The sequence below is a fragment of the Rosa rugosa genome, chromosome 1 (genome assembly GCF_958449725.1).
Source record: "Rosa rugosa chromosome 1, drRosRugo1.1, whole genome shotgun sequence".
In the NCBI taxonomy this organism is placed as follows: Eukaryota; Viridiplantae; Streptophyta; class Magnoliopsida; order Rosales; family Rosaceae; genus Rosa; species Rosa rugosa.
The window spans coordinates 70,330,247-70,357,048 of record NC_084820.1 but is presented as its reverse complement, the minus strand read 5'-3'; the positions used below and the strand labels follow the sequence as shown (position 1 = coordinate 70,357,048).

At 37.8% G+C, this 26,802-nt stretch overlaps 5 protein-coding genes across 5 annotated transcripts; 2 read left to right on the top strand and 3 right to left on the bottom strand.

Annotated features, from left to right (window-relative positions):
- Window positions 1-1,268: 1,268 nt before the first annotated feature.
- Window positions 1,269-4,649, bottom strand: LOC133726563 (protease Do-like 1, chloroplastic). The gene is made up of 8 exons (XM_062154127.1): window positions 4,173-4,649; window positions 3,958-4,080; window positions 3,157-3,328; window positions 2,573-2,610; window positions 2,130-2,328; window positions 1,873-2,025; window positions 1,589-1,723; window positions 1,269-1,364 (listed from the first exon to the last, which is right to left on the bottom strand). The coding sequence occupies exons 1-8, from the start codon at window positions 4,589-4,591 to the stop codon at window positions 1,287-1,289; spliced, it is 1,317 nt and encodes a 438-aa protein (XP_062010111.1). The 5' UTR covers window positions 4,592-4,649; the 3' UTR covers window positions 1,269-1,286.
- Window positions 4,650-4,781: 132 nt separating this feature from the next.
- Window positions 4,782-9,858, bottom strand: LOC133726565 (uncharacterized). The gene is made up of 14 exons (XM_062154128.1): window positions 9,672-9,858; window positions 9,006-9,150; window positions 8,812-8,879; window positions 8,646-8,699; window positions 8,458-8,541; window positions 8,290-8,375; window positions 7,779-7,859; window positions 7,008-7,138; window positions 6,739-6,780; window positions 6,576-6,652; window positions 6,365-6,500; window positions 6,195-6,276; window positions 5,599-5,671; window positions 4,782-5,447 (listed from the first exon to the last, which is right to left on the bottom strand). The coding sequence occupies exons 1-14, from the start codon at window positions 9,758-9,760 to the stop codon at window positions 5,279-5,281; spliced, it is 1,317 nt and encodes a 438-aa protein (XP_062010112.1). The 5' UTR covers window positions 9,761-9,858; the 3' UTR covers window positions 4,782-5,278.
- A 2,599-nt stretch (window positions 9,859-12,457) lies between these two features.
- LOC133726561 (L-aspartate oxidase 2-a, chloroplastic) lies at window positions 12,458-17,229 on the top strand. The gene is made up of 8 exons (XM_062154125.1): window positions 12,458-12,698; window positions 13,363-13,480; window positions 13,771-14,125; window positions 14,509-14,751; window positions 14,984-15,040; window positions 15,199-15,279; window positions 15,470-15,531; window positions 15,843-17,229. Exons 2-8 carry the CDS (start codon window positions 13,371-13,373, stop codon window positions 16,852-16,854), a joined length of 1,920 nt encoding a protein of 639 aa, XP_062010109.1. The 5' UTR covers window positions 12,458-12,698; window positions 13,363-13,370; the 3' UTR covers window positions 16,855-17,229.
- A 404-nt stretch (window positions 17,230-17,633) lies between these two features.
- On the top strand, window positions 17,634-19,713 carry LOC133726562 (GDSL esterase/lipase At3g27950). Its single transcript, XM_062154126.1, has 5 exons — window positions 17,634-18,200; window positions 18,284-18,484; window positions 18,648-18,802; window positions 18,897-19,167; window positions 19,251-19,713. Exons 1-5 carry the CDS (start codon window positions 17,969-17,971, stop codon window positions 19,487-19,489), a joined length of 1,098 nt encoding a protein of 365 aa, XP_062010110.1. The 5' UTR covers window positions 17,634-17,968; the 3' UTR covers window positions 19,490-19,713.
- Window positions 19,714-19,789: 76 nt separating this feature from the next.
- Window positions 19,790-23,041, bottom strand: LOC133726560 (protein KINESIN LIGHT CHAIN-RELATED 2). The gene is made up of 3 exons (XM_062154124.1): window positions 22,804-23,041; window positions 20,451-22,397; window positions 19,790-20,307 (listed from the first exon to the last, which is right to left on the bottom strand). The coding sequence occupies exons 2-3, from the start codon at window positions 22,358-22,360 to the stop codon at window positions 20,091-20,093; spliced, it is 2,127 nt and encodes a 708-aa protein (XP_062010108.1). The 5' UTR covers window positions 22,361-22,397; window positions 22,804-23,041; the 3' UTR covers window positions 19,790-20,090.
- Between the last annotated feature and the right edge of the window lie 3,761 nt (window positions 23,042-26,802).

The following is a 26,802-nucleotide window of genomic DNA, read 5'->3' as shown; positions in this document are numbered from 1 at the left end:
GTAAGAGGTATTTTATACCGTTCATTGATGATTATAGCCGGAAGACATGGCTATACTTTTTTGCAAGTAAAGTCTTAAGGCTTTTACGGTTTTTAAGAGCTTCAAAGCTCTTGTGGAGAATGAAGTTGAAAGAGCAATTAAGGTCTTGCGAACAGATCGTGGTGGAGAGTTCAACTCTAAAGAGTTTGCAAGTTTCTGTGAGATGAATGGCATTAGAAGGCAACTCACTGCAGCTTACACACCACAACAGAATGGCGTTAGTGAGAGAAAGAACCGTACAATCTTGAATATGGTTCGAAGCATGCTGTCAAACAAATGCATTTCCAAAAGCTTTTGTCCTGAAGCTGTGAATTGGAGCATCCACATATTGAACAGAAGCCCAACATTTGCTGTCAAGAACATGACTCCTGAAGAAGCCTGGAAGCGACACAAACCAGCAGTGGATCATTTCTGCATTTTTGGATGCATCGCTTTTGCTCATGTTCCAGATGAGAAGAGGAAGAAACTTGATGACAGGGGAGAGTAAGTGCATTTTTCTTGGTGTGTGTGTGTACATATCAATAAGGAGCAACTGCCAATTTCAGACACTTTGAACATAACGTCTCAAAAGTTTCAGAGGTTCTGTGCCAAACTAGAAAAATGACACACCTACATGCTTGTGGATGAAAATTTCATTAAAATAACAAAAAAGAAAAACCAATGAAAATTTCATTAAAAAAAAAAAACATGTAAATGCATTATAAATATGAATTTATAAATTCAGTCACATTCAGCTACTGCAAGTAATGGTTGTTTCAAAGGTCAAACTTGTCCTCCAATGTACATGTTGTTGGTGCCCCTCTCATCACGACTTCACGAGTCACACAATAATACAATTGCTTCTGGGATACAATCCGAGGCATGCATGCTGCAAATTCAGATTAGTTTTGAAGGCTATTGTTTGTTTCTCTGAAAACTAATTCCAATGTGGCTAGCTAGACACGCCAGTTAACATCCTTCCAATCTGGCTAGCTAGACAGGCCAGTTAACAATCCAATTCCATCATTCTGACCTTATAACATGCATTTCATATTCTTCGCCAATGACATAAAAGGGCTCTGTTTTATGCACGTACTAGTTCTACATCATATGCATTGAACTACATATAAAGCATAAGGGGTAATTACAGCAGTTAAATTATGTACAAGAGAACCCTTGCATCAAGCTAGTATACAAAAGAACAAATGGCAATCCATCGATCTGATATGTATTACATTTTAGATACACGAACCCAACCATTTGGTAAGTCACGACTCGTCAGCCTTCGGTTCCAGTACAACAGGGATTTTCTCTTTCTGATCACCACGCAACACCTCGACAATCACCTGAGTTCAAAGCAGTATATTATTGAAAGATGCACAAAACATGCAGAGTCACATCAGTTTTGCCCATCTAAAATTCCCATTAGAGACTAGAAATTCAATAAAACTCATCACCATATGTATGAAGAAATGTGTGGTTGTACTAGAATTACTAGTTCTAAACGGTTCCAGGGTAGTTTTAATTTGGAAATAATAAAGGAACAAGGTCATGGAATGGAAGACTATACCTTATCACCCACGTGACATTGGTCAAGAATTCTATACAGGTCGCTGCCATTGGTGACTTTTTTTCCATTCACAGAAGTTATAATGTCACCCAATATGAGTCTACCATACGAATCACGCTTTGTTGGTAGCAGTCCCTGCATATTGGAGGCTCATGAGCTCTACTTCAATGGAAGCACAACAACATATTTCCATCCCACGATTCTAGAATCATGTTAACTTGAAAGTGGAAATCATTTTCTGTAGTACATGAAACTCAAGGAAAAAGAGATGAGGCAAAAAGTACCGCTTTTCCAGCTGGACCATTTGCCGGTGCATCTAGGACAAGTACTCCACTGACCCCCAACTGTTCAACAGATTGATCGGGTGCAAACTTAATTCCTAAAATAGGTCTGGTGACCTTCCCGAATTTGACCAACTGGTCAACAATGCCATTTACCTGAATATTTTTTACAAAAAGAAAGAAAGAGTCAGAAGAGATATCTCTCGCATGAAAGAATTGAAGGATTATTAGTGAAAGGAACTTCATTGGTGTCTACTCACAGTATCAACTGGAATAGAAAACCCAACACCGGATGATGCACCCGATGGAGAATATATTGCAGTATTTATCCCGATAAGGCTCCCTGCACTGTCTAGAAGTGGCCCCCCACTATTACCAGGGTTAATGGCAGCATCTGTCTGTATAACATCTTGGATTGGACGACCAGTTGCAGCAGAACTGATTTCTCTGCGTAGTCCACTATTTTTATAGGAAAGGAACTATGTTAAACAAATACATACTGTGGACAAAAAGTTCACAGGAGAAAAAAAATTTACAAGAGCTAAAACAACACAAAGCATCATCTAAGAAAAACTAGCTAATAGCTGCCTTCTAAATATGAAGCTTATTTCACGTTAGTTGTGCACGACTCAAGAGTGAAAGAATCAAATAAAGATAGAACAAAGGACTTCTTTTTAAGAGAAATGGATAATGGACTTTGTACCTGATAACACCAGTTGTAAGGGTATGGTCAAGTCCAAACTGCAAGTTACACACAAGGAAATAAACGCCTCAGTTAAGTGCAACCGTGCAACTATCTAGTAAGATGTAATCAGCCTTCATAACCAGTTAGTGAGTGAAGGATCATGCCATTATAAGGCTTGTTAAAAGTCAATAGCATTTCATACCCAACTGCATTAATAGTTATAAAAGCCTCTTGTTTGATAGAAGGCAAAACCCTGCTATGGCAAAAGCAATTCTAGAGCGATGGTCTTCTTTGCCTTAACAGAAAAGATGGGTATAAATAATACATTCAACTTTCAACCCATTCTCCAGAGATAAGGAATCAATACATTAAGTGATTTAAATAATAGAGGATCTTAGTAAATCACAAGGTGTTTGATTACGTAATTCGTGGACAATTTTGTGACATACAGTTCTAAAATCAACATCACCACATTAAGTGATTTAAACGAATAGAGGATCTCAGTAAATCACAGGTTTGATTACGTAAGATATGTCTAATGTATTAAGAAGTAATACCAACAATGCAAGGACGAATCAATTATGAAGTAATATCAAGCTTACAGGATTGCCGATAGCAAACACTTTCTGGCCAACTAGCAAGTCTGCAGAGACACCAATTGGTATGGGCCTTAGTTTGTCTTTGGGTGCATCAACATGTAAAACCGCAACATCCTTGTCTTGGTCAAATCCAACAACTTTTGCATCGAAAGTTGACTGGTCAGCAAGAGTGACCCTGGAAACAACTAGCATATCTTTAGATGCAAACCATGAGAGGTGCCATTTCACCGCAAAAGAAAAGAAAAGGAATACAAAATGAAATCTCCATCAAATAGAAAGCTTAGCTCAATTAGCAAAGGAAAGATGTCCCACACATGACAGGAGAAACATAAAATTGCACTAAACAGACTTTAAGAAGAGTTGCATAATACAGAGTATCATTTTGAGATGATGAAACCACCAAATATAGAGAAGCCCATCAATTAGTAGAACATACAGTTCCATAAGCACCACACACTTTTAACAAGATTCCATAGATGGCAGAAGAAATAACAAATTAACCATGCATCTGAGTCTCACAAACAAATCTTGTACACTCCAGTCCCGATAACTATACTGAAAGTATGTTAAATTTTAAATGAACTACATTCCTACAATTTACAATCGTATGAACCTATCGAAATTGAAGGCCAAAAGCATAGATAACTCATACATCTTTAGTACACTATTTTACCACTTACCAATACATACATTTCATCCTTAGCTAAACCAGAGGCACACAAATCATCAGATAAACAAAATTCTGAAGTAACAGAACACTATATATAGGCATTCCAATGGAACAAGAATTCGAATCCGACGAACCTGAGATCAGAAGCGCCGCGAATCACGTGGTAATTGGTGACAATGTTCCCACCTTTATCCCACACAAACCCCGACCCAGACCCCTGCGGCACCTCAAACACGTCCAAAGTAAACGCATCCTGCCTAAACCACCCCACAAACACTCACCCCATCAAAAACCAGTCCACGAAAACCACAGAATTGTCAACGAATCGAAACAAAATCAGAGCCATTACCTGGCCGCGAGATTGGTGATGTAAACCACAGAGGGAGTGTTCTCCTGGAACAGCCGCACCGTAGCCAGCTCATCCGTCTGCAGCTTCCTCTGCGGCGTGACCACAAAAGCAGAGGCAGAGTCGACGTCGGCGACGAGCAGGGACAGAGCCAGAGCTAGAGAAGTGCAGAGAATGAGCAAGGAGTCGAAGGCAAAGGAGAATGGATTCTTGGTGGTGAGGAGAAGCTTGTTGAGACATGGAGGGCAGAAGGGTCTGCAGGGAAGCAGAGAGCGTTTGTGGGGTTTGACATGTGAAGAAGATGGGGTTGGGATTTTGTGGAGGGAAACAATGGTGAGCTTTCGGATTGAGGAGCGAGGAGGAAACAATGGAGGAGGAGAAGAGAAGAGGAAGTTTGTGGAGATCAGGGAAGAAGCAGCCATGGCTGAGCTGCCCAATAAGGATTGACTAGTTTTGATTCCTCTTGTTATTTATATCCAAGTATTCATATTACAAAATGCTGATGGTGGATTCTAGATTGTAGTGAAAGCAGCTGGATATATCTACACCTTTTTTAAATAATAAAAAAGAAATAATTGGGTTTCTTTCACAGTTAACCGTTATGTACTTGTAACCACCATTTGAAAGGAATTTTTCCCTCGAGCCAAATGACTAGGCTGATATGTACAATGCTATATCCTTCTCAGGAAATTTCGTGCTTATTATAAAAATCTAAAGCAGAAATCTTTGTCATCAATTTGTTATCCTAATCGATCAGTCTAATCCGCTTTGGTAAATAATGTAATGAAGTAAAAAGGAAAATTACATGGGGTGAAAATTCTGACCTATGAAAGCGAACAATTCATTAGATTAGATTAGACTCTCCTAGGAGTACTCCAAAAGGATCAGCATATTCACAAAACTCATGATCGAAACTCCCATTTTATATCCCTCAAAAGAAAGAAAAGTAAAACCTCCTATATATTGAGATAAAGGCGGTTGGGATTCCAAACCCATATGGCTCTAGAATGCTCGGTGGAAATTTCCAATTGTGAAAAAAATCCAGTCTCTGAGCATTGATTAGTTCCAACTCCAAAGACTTCTGTAAATGAGCCACTCACGACGCAAAGTTACAGAATTTTTCGCAAGGGTTGTAATTCCATTGGTACGCCGTCAAAATTTCCAGCATTTATATTTGACTCTAGCATCGGCCGTTTCCCAGCTTGCCAAACAATGCCTTCTGCCAGGTGCTCCTTACTTGGTGTCAACATTACAAAATTTGGATCGGCTCTTTGGTAGCTGAAAAACGATCAAAATGAACAAATGAACCATCAGAAGTATGGCCTCAAAATGGAGAGCCCATTGACCCTTACACAAACAAATCATCCATCCCTGAAAAGAAGAAGAAAAAAGAAAATAACAGAACTAAAGAACAAGCAAATATGTGAACCTGGCTTGTCTGATATTCTCAACACGAATGCCAAAACCGTAAGCTGTATTTCCAAATATGTGATCTCTGACAGCTGCACACTCAAAAGGATCAGATGTCAAAAAGGATCCAGAACTTATAAGGAAAATAAAAGTGTCATTCAGACCCAAATCCAAGACATATACACTGGTCCTTAAGATGTCGAAAATGGTGTAGCAAGTCATAGGGTGTGCATCAAACAAAACAAATTTACCATGTATACTTCATTAGTTTAGGAAACATGGACTACCATCACCACTAGAAACTGCATTAGTTCTGTAGTTAAATGTGAAATGATCATTGGATCCCTAGATATAATTACTTGAGAAAACTGGCACCATTTAGAATATGTATGGGTAACAAAGCTAAAGTAGTAATTATTCCCATCATATGACCGCAAGATAGATGAATTTGTTCTGTCACTGCCTTACAACTCATGGCATGCCATACAAACAATGTCCCCATTTATGCCTGTAGATATGTTTGTATAGCATAGCAATCCTGGTGTACTTAACTAACTCTTCAATTAGGTGATAATAGGTCTGATGAGTCTCACAAAATCTAACATATAAAGATACCTGAAATGCTGAATGTGAAAGAAGGTTTCCACCATGATTTGAATGCCCATGCTAGCGATGAGCTGAGAGGGCCCACCTTTCCCTGCAGGGTTAAATAGAAATTAAGCACAGGTTTCATGATCTTGATATGCTCCAATATCACAAGCATAAGATTGCATCAGATAGGGTACCTTCAGCAAAAAGTTCTTGTTGGCTTGCCAAGATGCAGCTATTTGAAAGGTGGAATCTGGTATATTCTTAGGATCTGGTACTTTGTTTGAGTTTGATTCATCGTCTGATGTTTTGGTATCATCAAACCTATCAACCCTATAAACCAGCATCAAAATATAATCAGTCACCCAACATTTCTATTACTTTTTTAATATATATCTAATAATTCACCTTGATTGTAATTCAAAGCCAAAATCGATATAATTCGTAATCCCAACAACTTGATTTTCTTCGAGGGGGTTTTTCACCTGTAGCATTAAAGCAGTACAAAGTAATGAATGCCATATATGTCGACTAAAAAAATATCAAAAAACCATTGTTGATAGACTCTTACCCGTCTTTGGACCACCACATGTTGATAGAACGAGGCAGTGAACTGCAGTAGAAAAAATTAGTATTTGAGATCCACCGAATTGTTGTATAACACAATATCAATCGTGACTCACAGTGACTAGCGTCAGAACACAACCATACATATATATAATTATTAGCTTTAACTTTTAGAGGTGCTCGAGTTACAATTGTATGCAGGCTGTATGCAAATATATTGGACTGGAATCAGTTTGCACTCTAATCAATGGATCAAACTAAACAAAAACAAACCTGATTACTTCTCGAAAGCTCGAGACCAAAATTGAATGATGGACTCAAAGGGCTGCCTGATCCCACTCCATACCCAATTGCACCACTCCAATTCTTTAAGTCTTTGTATTTTTGACCATCTTTGCTCCCAACTTAAAAAATAAAAGAATAAAAAAAAATTAATACCAAATAGTTTCGTCTTCAATCAAATTGTATTAAGAATTTAAGATCCTTATCTATACTTTTAAGGAAACAGCTCGCGGCACTCAGTTTGAAGGTCCCACACAGTGGCAAGGTGCACAAAAGCGACCAAATTGAAAGTGAATAATCAAAAATTTGTAGAGTAAATATATTTCATACTATACATGGTCTTATTCTCTGCTAAGATTTTCTAGTAAAAAGGTTCTCATTTGACAAAACTACAATTTATTTTCAAAACATTCATGTGCAGCCAGTCTCAAACTCTAGCACTACAGTCATGGGAAAATCTGTTTCCCCCTCACACTTTTCAGAAAATGCATGATAACCATGAGTTTCAGTATAGAAGATAAATACACAAAACTTAGCATCATAAAGAATGTGAACAATCAGAAAACATGTCCATTGCAGAGCTCTAATGTGCACTCCATCCTAATTGCACTATAACATGATTTGCAGGTTCAGCTTATCTAGTCATAAATGGTAAGACTGAAACCAGTTCATCCAGTCAAGGCCAAGATCTTTGAAGAAATGAATAAGCAACAGAAGAGACAAAAATTGAACTCCATAACAAAAAAGAACTTTGTGACTTACATTCTGGCTCATACTGCACACCTGCAGTTAGACTTCCCATTTTGGTCACCAACCATGCCTTTCTTGGCAAATCATCTTTCACTGCAAAACAGAATAATTATTACTTAGTAATGCAAAATGCTACCGTAGAGTTCCCTCCTATCTAAAGCCAGATGATGCAAAAACAAAAGAAGGTTATAAAATAGTAGTAAACCAAAATGTTCAGAGCACCCAAACAAGAATTTACCAAACAATGTTTCACTTTTCCCATATTTTCTCATGGACATTCATAGCTACTAACTGTATGGACCAACCAGATAAAATAAGCTGCTCCAAAGCTGTTTGACTCGAAAATCGGAGAAAAAATAGGATCCAACTCATTCACAGCGACCTAGCCCCACCCCAAGAAAGAATTACTCCCATGTCAGACCTCTAAGTATTTGTGTGCTTGTGTGTGTGAGAATACAACAACGTAGGTAATTATAACTCACATGGGAAGAAACCTCATAAAACAGAAGGTCAGGTTACATACCAGAGAAAGGCATGACTGTGGCTCCAATTGATAAGTTTGCTGAGCCATATCTCAATCCCATAACACCAAAGTCCTCACATGTTATTCTACAGAAGTAATGAGATTTGTCAATATACACCCAAGAATCACTTAGAATATTTACAAGTTAGTTTTCCAGTATGCATGAACCTTTGTTTTAGCAGCACCGGGAAAACACCAAATGCTCCAAATCCAAATTTTGGGTAGTAAGCACATGCCCTCGTCTGCAAAATCCTGAAGTGACAGAAAAGTATGGCAGTGTGTAGATAAACAACAATTGCTCTGAGTATGAAATGTAGCAAAATGATACTCTTTTACTTCAAAAAGATGGTCCTTACGGATCTGAGTTTGATACGAAGAGGTCCACGAATGTGTGAGGATCATGAACATCACTGGTCAACAAAAGAAACATTAAGCAACTTTTAGCTACGACATAATAGTCCCCCAAAAAAAAAAAAAAACAACTCGATGTAAAACTGGAAATCTGAACTACTACAACAGTACCTTTGCCAGCGGAAAAATGCATTCCCAACAATGGTCTCCTCAGGTTTGTGATCAAGTGGACCAGAGAGCTAAACATGTTTAACAAAAAAAAATGGGAAGACTTAGAACTATTAAAGTGCTGGAAAGGTGCGCAATGAAATAGCATGATAAATATCTACAACAGTAAGAGCTAAAAGACAGATTATTATGGATACCGTTGCAACTAAATCCACATGAGGGTCATCAATCGGCTTTAGCATGATCATTGTGCTGAAATGCCTTGCTTGTTCAAAATAATCCTGAAACAGACCTTTCAAAGCAAGCTTCCCAAACAACAAGTCATATGACGACTCCAACATCCTGCATTGAAATTTTTCAGAACAGAAACACAGTCAGTAACTTGCTTTACATTGATCAACAATACATATGTTAATTAACCATATACAATATCATCTTCACATCCCTAAACTATTCAAGCCGGCCAATTAAGCCTTCACTTCCTTAGTTATGCCACTGTTCTTCTTCGTTTAATTAGAAATATTTCCAGTAACTACTAATTACTAAATTTCTTGTTCTTCATTGTGAAAAAAAAAAAAACATAGATTCAATCTTATTTCATCTAATTAACTACTACAGCTTATCTATAATCTAGCATAAACATGAAAATTAAATTTAAAGGAATTTAAAGGACTCAACACAAAGCTGATCAAAGAAAACGATTTTGATGCGTGCATAACAAAAAAGAAATGAACAATGCAGTCAAAATTCAACAAGGAACAGCCTCAATCCGGCTTAGTCTAACTAAGCAATTGAGAATTTGATACAGTTACAGCGCATAAGGTTAAGAACGAAGAACGACAACAATGAGGTGGAAGAGAAACCTGGTGCGAGCGGCGAGAGGCGGATAATCGAAGAGCGGCGGGACGAGCACTATAGGCGGCGGCGGCTCCTTGTCGAACAAATTCCCCATTCTAAACGATTGTGAACTCTCCGGCGATGGAAATTTCTAGGGTTTCTAAGAGAGAGTGAGAAGGAGTGAAGAAGAAGAAGAATAGGAGAAGCGAAAACCGCGCCTGAAAAGTTTTATTCAGGCCAAGACGATTTCAACCTTCCTAAAACGTGGCGGGTCCACGTGGCACTCTCTCATGGATCTTTGTGACAAAAGTTCCATACAGGCTCAAATTTTTTTAAATACAATTTATTAAATACAATGAACTCTATTTTGTTTTTTATTTGGTAGAACTGTAGAACTTTGGTTGATATCGATTTTAAATTTTATTGGTAATTTATCTATATTTATACTATTATTAAGAGAAGATGTCTTGTTAGCTAAAATTAAAAATTTTAACAGAAATAACTCTAAAATATTTTAAAAAATTAAGAGCGAGATTGCTAAGTTTTCTAACATTCTCGTCGAAAGAAGTTCTAACGCATGCCTGTTTGGTCTGATACAGATAGAGAAATCACTTTTATGGTATCCCATCTCTAAGCTAATTCAGTCTCTTGTGGATACTATATATGAGGTAGTTAGAAACGCCCCTTGGGGGATCAGCTGGGAAAGAGAGACTGATTAGAGAAAAGACTCGATCTAGGGTTTGCTATTCCCTGTACGTAGTACATATCCTATTTTCTTTTGTCCTCCGATCTCCTAATCTCCTATATATCTAATTTTAATTAATCATCTTATTCTCAAGGGTTTACTTTCATGTACATATATTTAGACACACTAGTCTTATATCATTATAAGTTACAATCAATGAAAACAAAGAAACAAAGAGAATGGTACTGTGGCACCATGGAACTATTGAAAACTTCTTAATCAAGTGCTTCATGTGAGTGCGTGGCACAAGCACTAACATTTATATGGTGTGGCCACCTTGTATTGTATATGACTATATGTTACATTTATGTGAGTGTGACTGCGTCGCGCATATATATCTTTAGTAGTGTTTGAGATCACAAGTCATGTCTACATGAACCCGACCATTTCGAATATAATCCATTCCACTCCCACTCATCACCGAGATACCTATGGTTTTTCTAGCCTCCTCTTTTGTTTCTTCGTTTTTAACAATAATAACAGTTGTCTTTCATTACTTTTTCTTTTCTAAAAGAAATATATATAAATACTTTGCACGTGCAGAGTTTGTGTGGACGAATGCTAGTATTTGGTAATCAAACAAAAAATTTGATATTATTAGCCATCGAATTGTGTTGTGTTAAGTTGGAGTTAATATTTATACCATATCGAGTTTGGATTGTGTCATTTTATACTGGATGTTAGATATTTGCATGCATCAAAATCCTGAAATTTGACAATTCTAATAATCTCTTGGATTGTCAAATCTCTACACAGAAAGAAAACCTGCCTGCCGAAACCTTTGTTCTTCCACTTCCATTCAATTGTCATATCCCTAAGGACCCTAACGAACATTTTCCTACTCCGAAATGAAAAAAACCCCAACCTTCCCTTTGTTTCCCTACAAACTTCAAAGCAGGTTCCTCAAAACTCTTGGAGATGTCTTGCCCGTAAAGTCATAGGGAGGAACAAGAGGAACGTACTAGACCTATATATATAGTCGTAGTATTTCAATTTGACTTAATTTGTTTGCTCACAACTCACATGCATCTCAATTCTCAAGGACCTACTTGCCCGGTTGGACTAAGGTTCTATGCGCATCGATCAATCTCAACAGAAATGGGACCCTACTCAGATTGGTTTTATTCCTCTTTTTGGACTGTGGGTGGCCAATCCATGATCACTTTTTGAAGATTATGCTGGAGTGGCTCAAAATTCTCGTGAATGTACCACGAAATGTGTAGTCTCTTTTCTAGCCCTTTTGACCAGGTTGGAAGTTGGAACTGCCTCCTCAGTTTTTGAATGGACAAGTTCATTCTAATCAGCCATCATAAATCAGTCAAAGAAAAAACAAATTCTAACTACTCATGGGATTATTTTCATACCCAAATTTGCAAAACAATGCTTACTATCTACTATGGACAATTGGTTAGTGTTTGTGTGAACTTTTTTCATTTCTTGGAATGTTCTATGACCTAATAGTTCCGGTCACTGAGTAAGTAATTAGATGAGCAATGCAATGTGCGAGACATGTGGACTTGAAACCAAATGAACGAGGTTGATCACATTTTAGCGAAGTCACATAAAACGCGTTTTCAAATTCTTGAGTATAAAGCGCCACACATTAGAAGTGGGAGGAGTAGGCTCTCTAAAATAACTTCTAACATCAATAGTCTATATAGATAACAAACGTAAATAATTATGAGTAATTCGACACTTTTAATGTAGTGAAGTAAACCACTGCAAGTGGCCTAGTGGTTCTTGCCCAGTTGGGTGTGCTCCCCAACCTAGGTTCGAACCCCGAAGCTGTCAAAGTGGCGAGGCACTGTGCTGCAATGCACAGTTGGAGCATTTCACATGCGCCGAAGGGGTTTATCTTGGGCCTAGGAAGCCTTTGGGTTCCCCTTGACAAAGTCAAAAAAATGTAGTGAAGTAAAAGAGAGAGAATTTTAAGTACATGACAGTTTATCTTTTTGATAAAAAAATATCCCACCTAGTATTACCGTTGAAAGTAAAGACAGAGAAAACAATCAAGGAAAAGAAAAGAAATAAAATGAGGGATGGCTGCCTATAAGGGAAGTATGGCGCGAAGTTCCAGGATGGTTCTGTAAGCAAAGGCTTGGTTGGGTTGGTGGGGGCGTATCGTTAATGAATGAAGACGTGATTCTTTTCCTCTTCATTTCTCTCAACCTCATATTTGTTGTATTCCACCTATAAAACTCTCGTAATATTCAGAATCTATTCGCTCCTTCCTTTCTTCTTGTTCTTCTTCTTCATTGGGTTAGGTTCATTGAAGCCCAAATTCAGATACTTGGTCAGCATAGTCTCTGTAAGTACTGAGATTCCAACTGTCTGGTTCTGTGTTTCAATCGGTTCTTGAATTTGTGGTGGTTTTGTTTCCGTTGAGAATGTTCCAGTGGGTTTTGTTATGGGGTGGTTTTGCTCATATGTTCAGTTTCTTAGTTTCTTTTTATCAGCTCTCATTTTTGGTGAAAGTAACTTAATGGGTAGTAATTTGGATGTGGGTGGCTGCTTTCCTCGTGATTAAAGATTGCTTCTGCTCAGCAAAGATTAAAACTTTTTTTTTTTTTTTGAATGGACAAAGATTAAAACTTTACCTTAATGGAGTTGGTGGGTGTTCTTTTGTACTAGTTGGTGTGGCAAAGTTTCGTTTTTGATAGATTCTGGGATACAATTGTTCCTTGTTTTTGTGTGGAAGTGATATGTGAATTGTTCTGTATGGTATTTCGATCATGAGGACACCTTTTTTTGATTGAAATGGATCATATATTGAAATGGGTTGAAGAAGAATCTTTCTTCATGAATGAAAAGGAGTGTAGGTGCATAGATGTGATCTCATTCCTTTGGTAGGTTCAGTTTACTTTTTTCCTTTTATAAGAGTTCTGTGATGGGGGTTTTGTCTAAAAAACAGGGTTCTTGTTCCTAGTTGAAACTGCTGATATAATTTTACACCAATTCTTGTAAACCTACAGAAGGAGCAATGACAACTTGTATACCAGCTGGAACTGGTAAACTGCATTTCAGAGTAAGGGACTTCAACGCACAAGGCTGTAGAAAGGCTTCTTGGGTCACATTTAGTGAGCTTTCATGGTACCTTATCACTGCCTTAGTCATGCAGCATTCCACATTTTTCTGAAATTAATTGTGCACATGTGGAATCATATAATGCCATATTGAAGCATCTCAGATACCATTTTTTATGCATAGAAGTTTTTATTGCACGCATATTGATGATACAATGCCAAATGCATTCACTCTCTCATGAATTCCAACATCATTTAAGTGTTTAATGGTAGTAGTGAGATTGCCTCTTTGATAGCAAAATGTGGGATTTTAGACAGCTTAACTTATCATTTATGCTTTATTGTATAACCATCCAGGTCGCGTGGGGTTTCAAAGTTCTTGCAAATTCAGAGATGTAACTCCTCCCAATCTCCAATTAATGAGAGCTCAAAGCCCTTAAGAACCATCACTTCATCAAGCTTGCGAGATGGTTCCACTAAATTCTTCGATTTTACTGTTATTGGTAGTGGAGTTGCTGGCCTCCGCTATGCCCTGGAAGTGGCAAAACATGGATCTGTTGCTGTCATTACCAAGGCTGAGCCTCATGAAAGTAATACAAATTATGCTCAAGGTGGTGTTAGTGCTGTACTGTGCCCTTCGGATTCTGTGGAGAGTCATGTCCAGGACACCATTGTAGCAGGAGCTTATCTATGTGATGAGGAGACTGTCAGAGTATGTTATAGAACCAATAACTTATCAACTTTGATCTGTGCCTCTGTGGATATTGCAGTTTCATATGCCATTGGTCGTGGTTTTGATATCCCAAAACTATATTTTTTAGGGTATCTTTATTTTGAGCAGTAAATAGTTCAAGGAAAGAAACTGAATGGGTTATTGGGATACCATCCATGAGTCCAAGTGAAGTATAATGCGTGTTCATTGTTCAGTATTGGTGCTTGTTTTATATATATTATCTACATTATTTACTGTGTATATAACACTTGGCCAAAATTTGCATTGGTAAATATAGATGGGAAACCAGTAATATGTGATTATCATGAATTATGGGGATGTACTTGTTCCTGCTTTTTCTCAGGTTTTTTCTTTTATTCCAGGTTGTTTGTACAGAGGGACCTGAAAGAATTAGAGAATTAATTGCAATGGGTGCATCATTTGATCACGGGGAGGATGGAAACTTGCACCTAACAAGAGAGGGGGGTCACTCTCATCACAGAATTGTTCATGCTGCTGATATGACGGGAAGGGAGATTGAACGGGCACTGTTGGAGGCAGTTATTAAGGATCCTAATATCTTCATGTTTCAACACCATTTTGCTATAGATTTGCTAACTTCTCAGGTTTGGTTTCTTCTCATGGCTTGTTTGTCTATGTAAAAGTACCACTTACTCCTATAAAAATTAGCCCTATGGGTTGACTTTCAGAAAGGCAACTTTATCATACCGTAGAACTTTAACACACACCTAGGGAAAAAATGGACATTGAGTCTTTGAGGGATGTTAAAACTGGTATGGAATTTTGTGATTGCTTTTGAGGTGTTTTTGCTAACATAAAATGTGTTTCTGGCAACAGGACGGTTCTGAGACAGTTTGCCTGGGTGTTGACACTTTGAATACAGAGACACTTGAGGTGACTACAACTGACACATACTCTCTCTAAAATTTTGAGGGCAATGTTTTGTTATAAGACATCTTTACCATCTTCATCATCCTTCTGCCTGCCTTTAACCATGATTGGAGATCTTATTCCGGTATTTAAATATGACCTTCCTTTTTTCGTACTTTCAGGTGATACGTTTTATTTCAAAGGTGACTTTACTAGCATCAGGTGGGGCTGGACAAATCTATCCAACCACTACAAATCCTCCGGTACTTAGTGTTTATGAATTATTCGTGTTATTTTTTTTTTCCCTTTGTATATCCTATAAAACAGATGCAGTTCCTTTTTTAAGGTAGTTAATTGGCAGCAATTGGGTGGTAGTAGACTGTAGTCACAGAATGTATGTGTGATATATCACAACTAGAATGCTGTATCTTATTGTTCATGATACTCTGATAGGTAGCCACTGGAGATGGAATTGCAATGGCTCATCGAGCTCAAGCTGTGGTCTCCAACATGGAGTAAGTTTCATGTTTAGAACCACTTTTGATGAAAAAATGTAGATCTTGTAGTCTTGACTAATCAATATTTACTGTTATGCTGTATGGGTATAGATCATGTCAGATAGGCCATTTTGAAATTTGACTAAGATACTTAGAACTCGGTTACTTTAGTTCGTAAGGTGTTCTTCTGGGAATGGTGTGAATGGAACATACTTTACTGTTTCCTAAACTAACAAACAAGGGTGCAAGTGGATTGGATAAGCTACATCTGAATGTTAAAGTGTAATATTAAAGGCTTTTAATGATCTTACTGTGATTTGTTTCTGCAGATTTGTTCAGTTCCACCCCACGGCTTTGGCTGATGAAGGTCTCCCTGTCAAATCTACCAAGGCTCGAGGAAATGCATTTCTCATCACTGAAGCTGTCAGGGGTGATGGTGGCATTCTGTACAATTTAGACATGGAAAGGTTCATGCCACTCTATGATGAACGAGCAGAACTTGCTACCAGGGATGTGGTAGCTAGAAGCATAGATGACCAGCTTAAAAAGCGTAATGAGAAGTATGTGCTACTTGATATAAGTCACAAGCCGAGGGACAAAATTCTATCACACTTCCCTAATATTGCCGCTGAGTGCCTTAGAGGTGGCTTGGATATAACTCGCCAGCCAATTCCTGTGGTTCCTGCAGCTCATTATATGTGTGGGGGTGTCCGTGCTGGACTCCAGGGAGAGACGAATGTGCAGGGCCTTTATGTGGCAGGCGAAGTTGCTTGCACAGGTTTGCATGGAGCTAACCGTCTTGCTAGTAACTCATTGCTTGAAGCTCTGGTTTTTGCACGAAGAGCAGTCCAGCCCTCCATTGATCACATGAAGAGCTCTAGCCTTGACTTCAGTGCTTCAAATTGGTGGTCCAGACCAGTTGTGCCTATGTCACTTGAGCGCAATGTCATCAACAAAATTTTGACCATGACCAGGAAAGTAAGAAAAGAATTGCAATCAATCATGTGGAACTATGTTGGAATTGTTCGTTCTACAACAAGGCTCGAGGCAGCAGAACAAAAGATTCATGATCTTGAGGCGAAATGGGAGGACTACTTATTCCGGTTGGGATGGGAACCCACAATGGTGGGGCTGGAGGCTTGTGAGATGAGAAACTTCTTTTGTTGTGCGAAGATGGTGGTGAGCAGTGCCCTTGCTAGACATGAGAGCCGTGGTCTTCACTACACGATTGATTTTCCTCATGTTGAAGAAAGTGAGAGGCTGCCAACAATAATATTCCCTTGTTCGTCTGTAAAGAGTACATGGAGTTCACGACAACTACACAATCAGCCAATGTGTTAGGAAATGCAGTTTTCCGGGATCTATTTCACCCAGTCATGCTTATAGGTACAGAAATTACAAATTCTCAGCATCATTAATAGTTCAATTGGGCAGCTTATGGTAAAAGCCACTACAGGTTGCACTTTTTACTTCTGGTTTCTTTATTTCTTTTACCTTTTACTGATTAACTGATTCTTTGGTTTAAATAAAAGAAATAAAAATTACTCTATTGAACCAGGTATGCTCAACTTCAGTACAAATGTGTATTTGGAACTGAAAGAACTATGATGTAATTTATGTCAGCTGCAATTACCGTAGTTGGTCTAGTTATCTTAATCTTTTACCGTAATTTTCTTACTGTACAATGATGTTATATATATCCTCTTTTTGCGTTGCTTGCCATCACTCTTAGTGAAGCAATTTCTGCTACAGAATTCTAAGTAGTAGGTCTGTTACAGTAATAAAACTTAGAGTGCAATTGCTTAATTGGTTCCAAGCCCAAATCCGTGGCCTTAGCTGTCACCGCTGCTTTAGCATGAAACTTTATATAAAGATCATAATAATGTTCAATTGGTTGATTCTTGACTTCTTGTATCCACAACAGAATATGGACCATAAACCCACTAAATGGATCCAAATAACTTGACCGTGTCGGTTGATTATTGTGACTGTGATAAAATGTAACGATGAATAACAATCTGAACATTTCGATTTGACGGTCGAAAAAGTGATGTGTGGCCAAATCTAACGATGAAAAACAATCTATGAACGAGCAATGAACCCCTTGATTCGAAGGTTTAAAAGGTGGAATTGCACGCCCGTATATGGCAATTAATTTTGGTTACTTGGATGGATCAGTTACAAAAGCTGTGATCTTATTGAAAGATTTGGTGAAGTTACAAATGTAATATCACTAAATATCTTCCTTCAAAGTTGTTGATAAGTAGGTCCACCAAAGAAACAGACATTAGACATGGTTGATGTCACAGTCTGTTTGTATTTATGGGGAAGTTCTGAGTCAGATTGTGGATATGAGTCGGTCTCTCTTTGTACATTATGCTGATAAACTCCAAATGCTACTGTCTCTTACTTTAAAGTACACCATACTTTCATAGTTGCCAAGGCTAAGGTTAGCATGGATCTTGTGAGGCTACTCTGTGCAGTACTCGGCATTTTAGCTCTGCGAGTGAATGCTGGTGGTTCTGGGAGTTGTAGGTTTCCTGCCATATACAACTTTGGTGACTCAAACTCCGATACCGGCGCTATATCAGCCGCCATAGAAGAGGTTCCTCCTCCCAATGGTGAAAGTTTCTTTGGACATTCTTCTGGACGCTTTTCTGATGGTCGCCTTGTTATAGATTTCATAGGTGAGGTAGCTATGCTAAGAGCCTGAGCTAAGCAAATTGTGTATCTCATTAGCTTGTGCTTACTTTGAAACTTTGTTGGGCAGCTGAGAAGTTGCAGCTACCATATCTCAGTCCATACTTGGACTCACTTGGGACTAATTTCAGGCATGGTGCAAATTTTGCAACTGGCGGTTCATCCATTAGGCCAGGCGGTTATAGCCCGTTTCATCTCGGCATTCAAGTTTCACAGTTCGTAAGATTCAAGTCTCAATCCATAGCCCTCTACAAGCAACTAAGTTCAAACAGTCAGTCTCTCACCCTTATACATAGTAGTGATAGTACTAGCATAATGTGCCCTGGTTCCATATATTTTTTCATGTTGATCAAGCATAGCCTTGGTTTAAATACTTTAGCTATTATGCTGCACACTCACTCATTCAAATGAGATTGATGAAACTTTGGCACCAGCTCAAAGCCTTCCTAGGCCGGAGGACTTCTCAAAAGCTTTGTACACAATTGATATTGGTCAGAATGATCTTGCCTATGGTTTTCAACACGGGACGATTCAGCAAGTTCGAGCCTCCATTCCTGATATTCTCACTCAGTTAGACCAAGCCATGAATGTATGTATGCAGCAGCACTGATTACTTGGAAATGACTAAAACATTGATTGGCATAAGGGCTTGTACTAATTCGAACGTATGTGCTATGTTTCAGAAACTATACAAAGAAGGGGCAAGGTTTTTTTGGGTGCATAACACAGGCCCTCATGGGTGCTTGCCCTATAATGTCATCTATGACAAATCAAAGCCAGGTAATCTGGACCGGATTGGCTGCGTGAAGCCTACCAACGAGGTGGCTCAGGAGTTCAATCGGCAGCTTAAGAACAGCATATTAAACTTGAGGAAGCAGCTCCCTCTTGCAGTATTCACTTATGTCGATGTGTATTCAGCTAAATATACAGTGATAAGCAACGCGAAAAATGAAGGTGATTTCAATGATCATTCACAAACATGTATGCAGCATCATATAACTGGTTTTTGTCTAACTTCTAATGTATGGTGATGACAGGTTTTGTGGATCCATTCGACTTCTGCTGTGGCAGTTACAAGGGGTACCATATTGATTGTGGAAAGAAGGCCATAGTGAATGGAACGGTATATGGCAACCCTTGTAATAATCCATCAAGACATATTAGTTGGGATGGCATACACTACTCTCAGGCAGCAAACATATTGCTTGCCAATCAAATTATTAACGGCTCACTATCTGATCCACCAGTTTCAATCACAGAGGCTTGTCATGGGTGAGCACATGCAATGAATCAATAATCATCGGTTGCTTGATTAGTTGGATATTTATTTGCTACACACGTAATTAGTAACCGTTAGCTTTATCTATCTGAGATAAGTTGGTTTAGCCTTTCGCATTACAACTCTTAATGCTTGACATGTTTGTGTGAAGTGCATCTCAGTAGTTAATGAATTCTGTTCAAGAAAACAAAGAAATATATGTCTAAGCTGGTACAATTCAATATCAGAGTTTAGTGCCTTGCTCATTCGTGCTAAGAAGCAATTGAAGTTGTATAACAGCATTTTGGTGCACCAACAAGAGAAAATGATGCTCCACCAATTCTTTATTGACAGTAAGGCATACAAAGAAGAATCTCACAAAGGATTTTATCACACGTCTAAAACAATTAAAGAAATAAGCAATCTTTTCTTCGACACAACAATGACCATTACTGATATTTCAATAAAGAAACTCATACCAGAATCCCCTTTCTGATGTTCTTCTTGTTATATGCTTATTTTATGACTAAAGAATCCCAATGACAACCTAACAGACACAAACCAACTAATTTTCTACTAGGACATGCTTTACATACGAAGCCTATATACATACATTGCATCACAGTACCTCAATAATGTCACTTCTTCTAATTTGGGGGTTGGCAGTGTCGAGAAGTGTCTCTAGTGATCTTGGTTTCCTGCTCCTCACCCTGCCTGCTTCTTTCAACAACACAGCCAACCTCCGCTTCTCATCGGCCACATCAGGATTTGCCGTTCCAAGCTTCTCTTCTCTCATCCCAACAACATATTCCAAAATTTCAATGGCATCATCCAACCTGTGCAAGTCACCAAAAGCATTAATGACACTGAAGAATAAAGCTTAACTAAAGCATGTCACAGCTTGCTAAATACTTCATCTGATGGAATGAGATACTGAAATAAAGTAAATGAATGCAAAGAAGAGAGAAAAGCATAGTACCTGCCCATTGCATCATATGTGCCAGCCAAATTACTATACACGCCCAATGTATCAGGGTGATATGGCCCGTATTCCTTCTCTAAGATATTCCTGGCTTCTTCAAACAGGTCTGCAGCCTCGTTTATTGAATAGCACTGCACACAGGCTAGACCCATTTGGTTCAGAGCAATCCCAAACAAGGCTGATTTTTTCTCTCCACTGGCCCTGAACTTGGTTGTGGAACTCTTGAAGGTGTTGTAGGAGTCTGAGTAATTTCCCATCATATAATACATGACCCCCATCTGAGCCTCAATTCCTGCAATTGTACTTTGTTGACCTGGGGAATCACCAAACATCTTCAAAGCCTTCTTGAGTAACTTGAGGGCCTGCTCCAAATCATTCATAGATTGATAGATAGCAGAAACATCAATAAGACCGCTAGCAATCTCTTCTGCAGTGATTCCAGGATTTGGCTTCCCGTAGATTTTATGTGCATTTTCACAGTATGACTTGGACTCCTTAAACTTCCCTATCTTGTTGTAAAGATCAGCTAACCGGACATAAACAGAAGCTACTGCTGGATGTGTCTCTCCTTTAGTGGTCTTAAACACAGTCAGTGCTTTCTGGAAAGCAAAGACTGCCTCATCATACCGAGCCAAGGCCAGATAAGCATCTCCAATACTGCAATCAATTGAAGCTGCATCTGTTTCGTGGCCATTGGCAGACATGGACATGCCTGCTAAAACATAATGCTCAAGAGCAGCTTCATAATCTCCTTTTGAGTCACAGATAAGTCCCATGAGTCTTCTATCTGCCGCCTCCTCTAGTGAAGCAAGAGAACCATTCTCTCTGTGGATTTCAAGGGCCATTAGACACAGCTTCTCAGCCTCATCAAACTGCAATGCTTGGACATGAGCCTCAGCTACATAGCGACATGTCTCACCAAATCGAGGGTCTGTTTCTCCCAAGACTTGCCTTTGTATCTCCATACCTGCTGTGTAGAACAGTATTGAATTCTCAATCTGACCGGTCATTGCATAAATGTCACCCAATTGCATGCACCCTGCAAACTTGGCTAGTGCGTGGTCATGGCCATCCTCTATAGCTGGAATATCAATGGCTCGCTCAAGAACTGGAATTGCCTCATTGTACTGGCCTAAGCTGCAATGGATTGATGCCAAAACATGCAAACACATGACCAACTCTAAACTGGGTTTCTCGGTTGTACATTTCTCAAATGATTTCACTGCCTGACGAGCCAACTCAAGCGCCTTCCGGGGACTTTCACCAGCAGAAATCATATCCCTTGCTTGCTTAAGCAAGAAGGGTCCAAGATCAGGGCTATCCAATCCCTCCACAGAGGGATCCTCGACTCCATTCTGAAGCTTCATCCCTCGTAAAGCTAAACTTCTCAGCTTGTTCTTCGACATCACTGAACTTGCATTTCTTGGACTCCTCTTGTCAAGGGGAGGCCTCTGATTGGGAGATTTGCTCCTAGGACTGAACTTAGGAGATTGCATCTTCACCTTTGTTCCCACAGACACATTTTCTTTTTCAGGAGTTGAAGTACTATCCTCTCTGGTTTCTACAACAACCTCTTTCCTTACCTCCACATCTCGATGAACATACCCAACAAGATGATTCAACTCTGAATCAATCCTCGACTCAGCTCCAAACGATCCAAAACTAGCCCTGGATGGAGATTGATCAGAGCTCTGCATTTCACATACATTGTGATACAGCTGCTCAATCGAGGTGTCAATCCGGCCATCCATAGGCATACCAATGGAGTCACTATGAGGACTTTGAGGACTCAATGGACTTCTCGGAGAGCCTTGCTGGTTATAGCCTTCCTTGTGAGGTGTATACTCTCCACTCTGCTCATCTACTACCCCATTCACATTCACTTCATCCATAGCTAATCCAGGCATTCCCTAATATAGCTTCACTCCAATATAACAAATAAACCTATACCCAAAAAATTAAAATCAGCAACAAGAAAAAAAACACAAAAGCAACAGACCAAATGTATAGCTGGGACAGACATAGTGACTTATCATATTGATCATAACCTTAACAAACCAATCCATATCCTGCCAAATCATAGTACAAAACATCCAAAAGCCAAACAACAAATAGAACAACCCAAATACTGATTCCAGATTACATAACTGAATCATATGACGACATATAAACCCAGAAACAGATTGAAACTCAATAGCTAAAAGAACCTATCTTTGTCTCTACAAATCACTAAAGCCATGTCCTTTATATCAAGAACACATAAACAACCACAACCCATTTAAATCAAACAGTGAATTACCCCAATGCTACATATAGAAAAATAAGATTAAGAACAAGAAATGAGGCGTACCTGAATATGAGAAGCAAAAGAGAATGGCAAAGTTATGTAACAGAGAAACACATGGAATGAGCCTATGATATATGTCTCTGTTATTCATAAAAACTTATATATACGTGTGAAAAAGAGGAAGAGGAGGAGGAAGAGAGAGCAAGGGGCAAATTGGGTAATAGAGAAGTACTGGTGTGAAGAAGAGTTGTGTTGTGGGGTTGCAGAGAGAGTTGGAATGTCGAAGCAATGAGGAAGGCGACCTCTCTCCCACTCCAATTCTCTATTTAGACTCTTAGAATTATTTTTCTTTTTTTTAATTAATTAAAAATTTGATATTTTTGGGTGTGACGTCGCAAGTTGGCGGGATTAACGGCTTTTCAACGCCAGAAGATCGACGGTGGAAATGTTCAGCTGTGACACCGCTGTTTGTTACGGGGATTTTCAAACTTTAGTTCTACTTTTTCCACGTGGCGATCGAGGAAAAAGGGAGAAGCCTCAGCTTTTCCCGGCTGTGATTTCATCATTGGTGCCTCGGTGGCTTTTACAGGATTCCACATCCAGCAAGGATTAACAACGTTTGGGACAAATCGGAAAATTCTATAGTATTTTTGAGTATTGAAATTATAGACTTGGTGGTCGCTGGTGTGACCCACAATCTCATTATCCAATATTTGTTGTCGGAAGTTTCAATACTTGGGAGTTGTAGGTGTAAATCATCATCCCACACGATAAACAAATTCAACCATTTATGTTTTAATATTTCAAAACTCAGAAGCACTGTAAAGCTTCTCTAATTAAATTATATTTCTAATTACATATTATTAGGCTAAACAATCTACAATTATCATGGGAATCCATAATATTTTTTAGCTTAATATTGTTAATGCCTCTATTAGGCTATGTGGATAGTGATGGTTAAATTTGAGTTTACATGTCTCAACTCTCAAACAAGATCAACATCTTGAATAATTGACATTGTATCTTTTTATATCACAGGTCTCTCATTTCTTTGGTTAATTGTTATCAATTATATGCGTCATTTAAATCTCTAAGCTAACATATTAACCATTGCATTTGGGATCAAAACATAATCATGACCACTTGTCATGTTATTGTTGTAGTATTGATTTAATACAGGTTTTAAAAGAAAGCCATATCACTAGGCTAATTATGCATTATGCTCAACAAGGTCTTGTGACAAGTAGTAGTGAAAATTGTTGACTAGCTAGTAGTCTTAAGAGATTTGATCTTATTCTTGGAGAAAGTTTGAAGTCCTTCTCTTATAATTAGGGAAAGAATCTTATAAATGTAGGGTCATGGAACAACCTTTAGACAGAATCAAATTATTGATATTGTTGGGGGACATCTACTTTTCGTTCATATTAGCACAATATTCTGATGGTGCAACAACGTACACTACACATATATAATAATATCCTTAAAGTTCTAAACTACAGTTTTAGACAATATAATATAGGCATTACTCTGTTTTGTTTTTATCTTTAATTCTTAATAAATATGAACTTATTTGACCTTAAAGTTCTAAACTACAGTTTAGACAATATAATATAAGCATTACTCTGTTTTGTTTTTATCTTTAATTCTTAATAAATATGAGCTTATTTGACCTTAAAGTTCTAAACTACAGTTTTAGACAATATAATATAGACATTACTCTGTTTTGTTTTTATCTTTAATTCTTAATAAATATGAGCTTATTTGAGTTATATTGATGTTAAGAGTCATGCGTCTCGATACACTATTGCTAGTAAGAAAATTAAAAAAACGCTGTAACTTAATTAAACTGAATGATCGATGATATGAAAATGTGTTAGACGAAGCATACTAGAATGAATCATCGAATTATGCTTGGCCAAATTAATTCTTATAAAATGCTTAAATCAAGTTGATTAGGTGATCCAACAATTTCATGATAGAGAATCTAAACCGGATGCACATATCAACAAACGAGAATATCAGATATAAACTAGAGAGAAGTTGTTTAAAGTAGACTTCAACTAATAAAGGTGGAACTTTCTCATCATCAACAGCAACAAAATGACAAATCCCACATCCAGATTAGAATCTAAACTACCCTAGCTAACCACTTCAACTTGAGCCATGGTTGGTAATGGTATGACCTATGAGCTAGACTTTGTTCACTTGGGCCGACTTCAGTTGGATCAATTATGTTCTTTTCTGTTCAAGATAGTCCGGCCTAGTTTATACTTTATACTTTGTTCACCGAACAATTTTGATGGCACTGACATATTTGCCGCAGATGATAAACCAAAACGAGGGTAAGTCAAAATCAGATTTTCTGACAAGGTACAAATTACCATCTCTGTTGGATAAAAAAAAAAATCCATCTCTGACCTCATTCCTCATTCTACTAAGTTGAAAGACATGTGCTTTAATCGAAAGCAATAGCCAACGTAAAAATAAAGTTAAAAAGAAAAAGACAATGTGAAAGAGAGAGTAAATTTTATGTAAACAAAGTTAAAAAGGAAAATACAATGTAAGTTGTATAGGGGAAGTCTAAGGTGTGTTGATGTTTGTCATACATCAATTTTTTAATAAATATATATTAAATTAAATTAGTTAGTGAAACCTGTTGTACAGGTCAACAGGTTATCCACTTATAATTTGACATGTGTACTAAAAAAAAAAATTATCATACTAAGTACTCATTTATTGTTTTATATGTAAATCGTTCAAAAACTTGTAATGAAGATCGTAAATGTAGTAATTACTCTGTTACAACTATAATTATCACTAAATACGTCCAATGTGGTTGTTTGTTGTAAAATGTCTCATCGATGATATAATTTACAAAAGAAAGGACTCTAGTTACAAAAAGAACAACTGGATTACAAGAATAAGGACTTGAAAAGTTTTAGGTCTAATATGATTATTTACCATATAAACGAAACATTTGTTGTAGCAGTGGTAAAATGATCGTTTTTTTTTGTAAATAGAATTGCATTTCAAGTAATTATCATAAAAACAACCATAATTACAACGCTATACCTCAATTGTTGTAATTTATAGTAAAATGCATTGTCAAACGAGTAATTATCTCATGGATGATGAGATTTACACAAGAGAAGTATTAAATTACAAAATATAGAACTTTAATACACAATTAAGGACTCGTGCCTCATTTACAACATATACATAAAGTTTTACCACTTTGACAACAATTCGTTGTCACATTAGTAAAATGGGTTTCAGACTTGTAATATAAAAAATTACCACAAATAAGAGCTTGATTACTACTTCTACAACAATTCGTTGTCTCATCAGTCAAATGGTTCTCAAACTTGTAATATTAAAGAATTACCATAAATACAACCTTAGTTACTACTTTGGACCTCAATTGTCGTAAAATTAGGAAAAAATATCGTTAAATAAGTAAATAACTCATAAAGGACAATAGTTACAAGATAGACAACCTTATTACACCATAAAGGACTCACCGCAAATTTACTTAAATATATGAAGTTTTACTATTATAGCAACACACTCGTTGTTTTATTAGTAAAATGGTTCTGAAAACTTGTAATAATGAAGTGTTAACACTTATTATAACTAAATTACCACTTTTTACCACAATTCATTGTTTTATTGGTAAAACGGTTCTCAAACTTGTTATAGTGAAATATTAACACTAATTACAACTTGACTACCACTTTTTACAATAAGTCGGGTTGGAATATCGAACATGGTTATTCAAGTTTTTTTTTTTCGAGAGAACTGAGGATTGGGATTCTCTATTTGCCTTTATCTTCCAGCGTCCTTCTTCCTTCTTCCTTCTTCCTTCTTGGTCCATTGTTGAAATTCTAGCGTGTCAGATCCATAGCTACCTGAACATCGCTCCTCTATCACTTCTCCGCTGCAATTCTCTCCATCCTTAGTTTCTCTCGTCTTTGAATTTACAGAAATCTAATCGAAGAAGCCCCAAAACCCCTAAATCAGAATTCCCAAACCCTAAAATTTTCAGTCTCTCTTAGTCATCCT

Excerpts from the sequence above, each read along its gene's own strand:
- LOC133726563 (XM_062154127.1), bottom strand. The coding sequence starts at position 4,591 with ATGGCTGCTTCTTCCCTGATCTCCACAAACTTCCTCTTCTCTTCTCCT. Across the intron at positions 2,026-2,129 it reads TTTCTATTCCAGTTGATACT|GTAAATGGCATTGTTGACCA; the intron begins GTGAGTAGACAC and ends AAAAATATTCAG. Across the intron at positions 1,365-1,588 it reads AATGTCACGTGGGTGATAAG|GTGATTGTCGAGGTGTTGCG; the intron begins GTATAGTCTTCC and ends CTTTGAACTCAG.
- LOC133726562 (XM_062154126.1), top strand. The coding sequence starts at position 17,969 with ATGGATCTTGTGAGGCTACTCTGTGCAGTACTCGGCATTTTAGCTCTG. Across the intron at positions 18,201-18,283 it reads CCTTGTTATAGATTTCATAG|CTGAGAAGTTGCAGCTACCA; the intron begins GTGAGGTAGCTA and ends TTTGTTGGGCAG. Across the intron at positions 19,168-19,250 it reads AAGCAACGCGAAAAATGAAG|GTTTTGTGGATCCATTCGAC; the intron begins GTGATTTCAATG and ends TGGTGATGACAG.
- LOC133726560 (XM_062154124.1), bottom strand. The coding sequence starts at position 22,360 with ATGCCTGGATTAGCTATGGATGAAGTGAATGTGAATGGGGTAGTAGAT. Across the intron at positions 20,308-20,450 it reads ACATATGATGCAATGGGCAG|GTTGGATGATGCCATTGAAA; the intron begins GTACTATGCTTT and ends TGACTTGCACAG.
- LOC133726565 (XM_062154128.1), bottom strand. The coding sequence starts at position 9,760 with ATGGGGAATTTGTTCGACAAGGAGCCGCCGCCGCCTATAGTGCTCGTC. Across the intron at positions 6,653-6,738 it reads ATGTGGTGGTCCAAAGACGG|GTGAAAAACCCCCTCGAAGA; the intron begins GTAAGAGTCTAT and ends TTAATGCTACAG. Across the intron at positions 6,277-6,364 it reads ACAAGAACTTTTTGCTGAAG|GGAAAGGTGGGCCCTCTCAG; the intron begins GTACCCTATCTG and ends TTAACCCTGCAG.
- LOC133726561 (XM_062154125.1), top strand. The coding sequence starts at position 13,371 with ATGACAACTTGTATACCAGCTGGAACTGGTAAACTGCATTTCAGAGTA. Across the intron at positions 14,126-14,508 it reads GTGATGAGGAGACTGTCAGA|GTTGTTTGTACAGAGGGACC; the intron begins GTATGTTATAGA and ends CTTTTATTCCAG. Across the intron at positions 14,752-14,983 it reads TAGATTTGCTAACTTCTCAG|GACGGTTCTGAGACAGTTTG; the intron begins GTTTGGTTTCTT and ends TTCTGGCAACAG.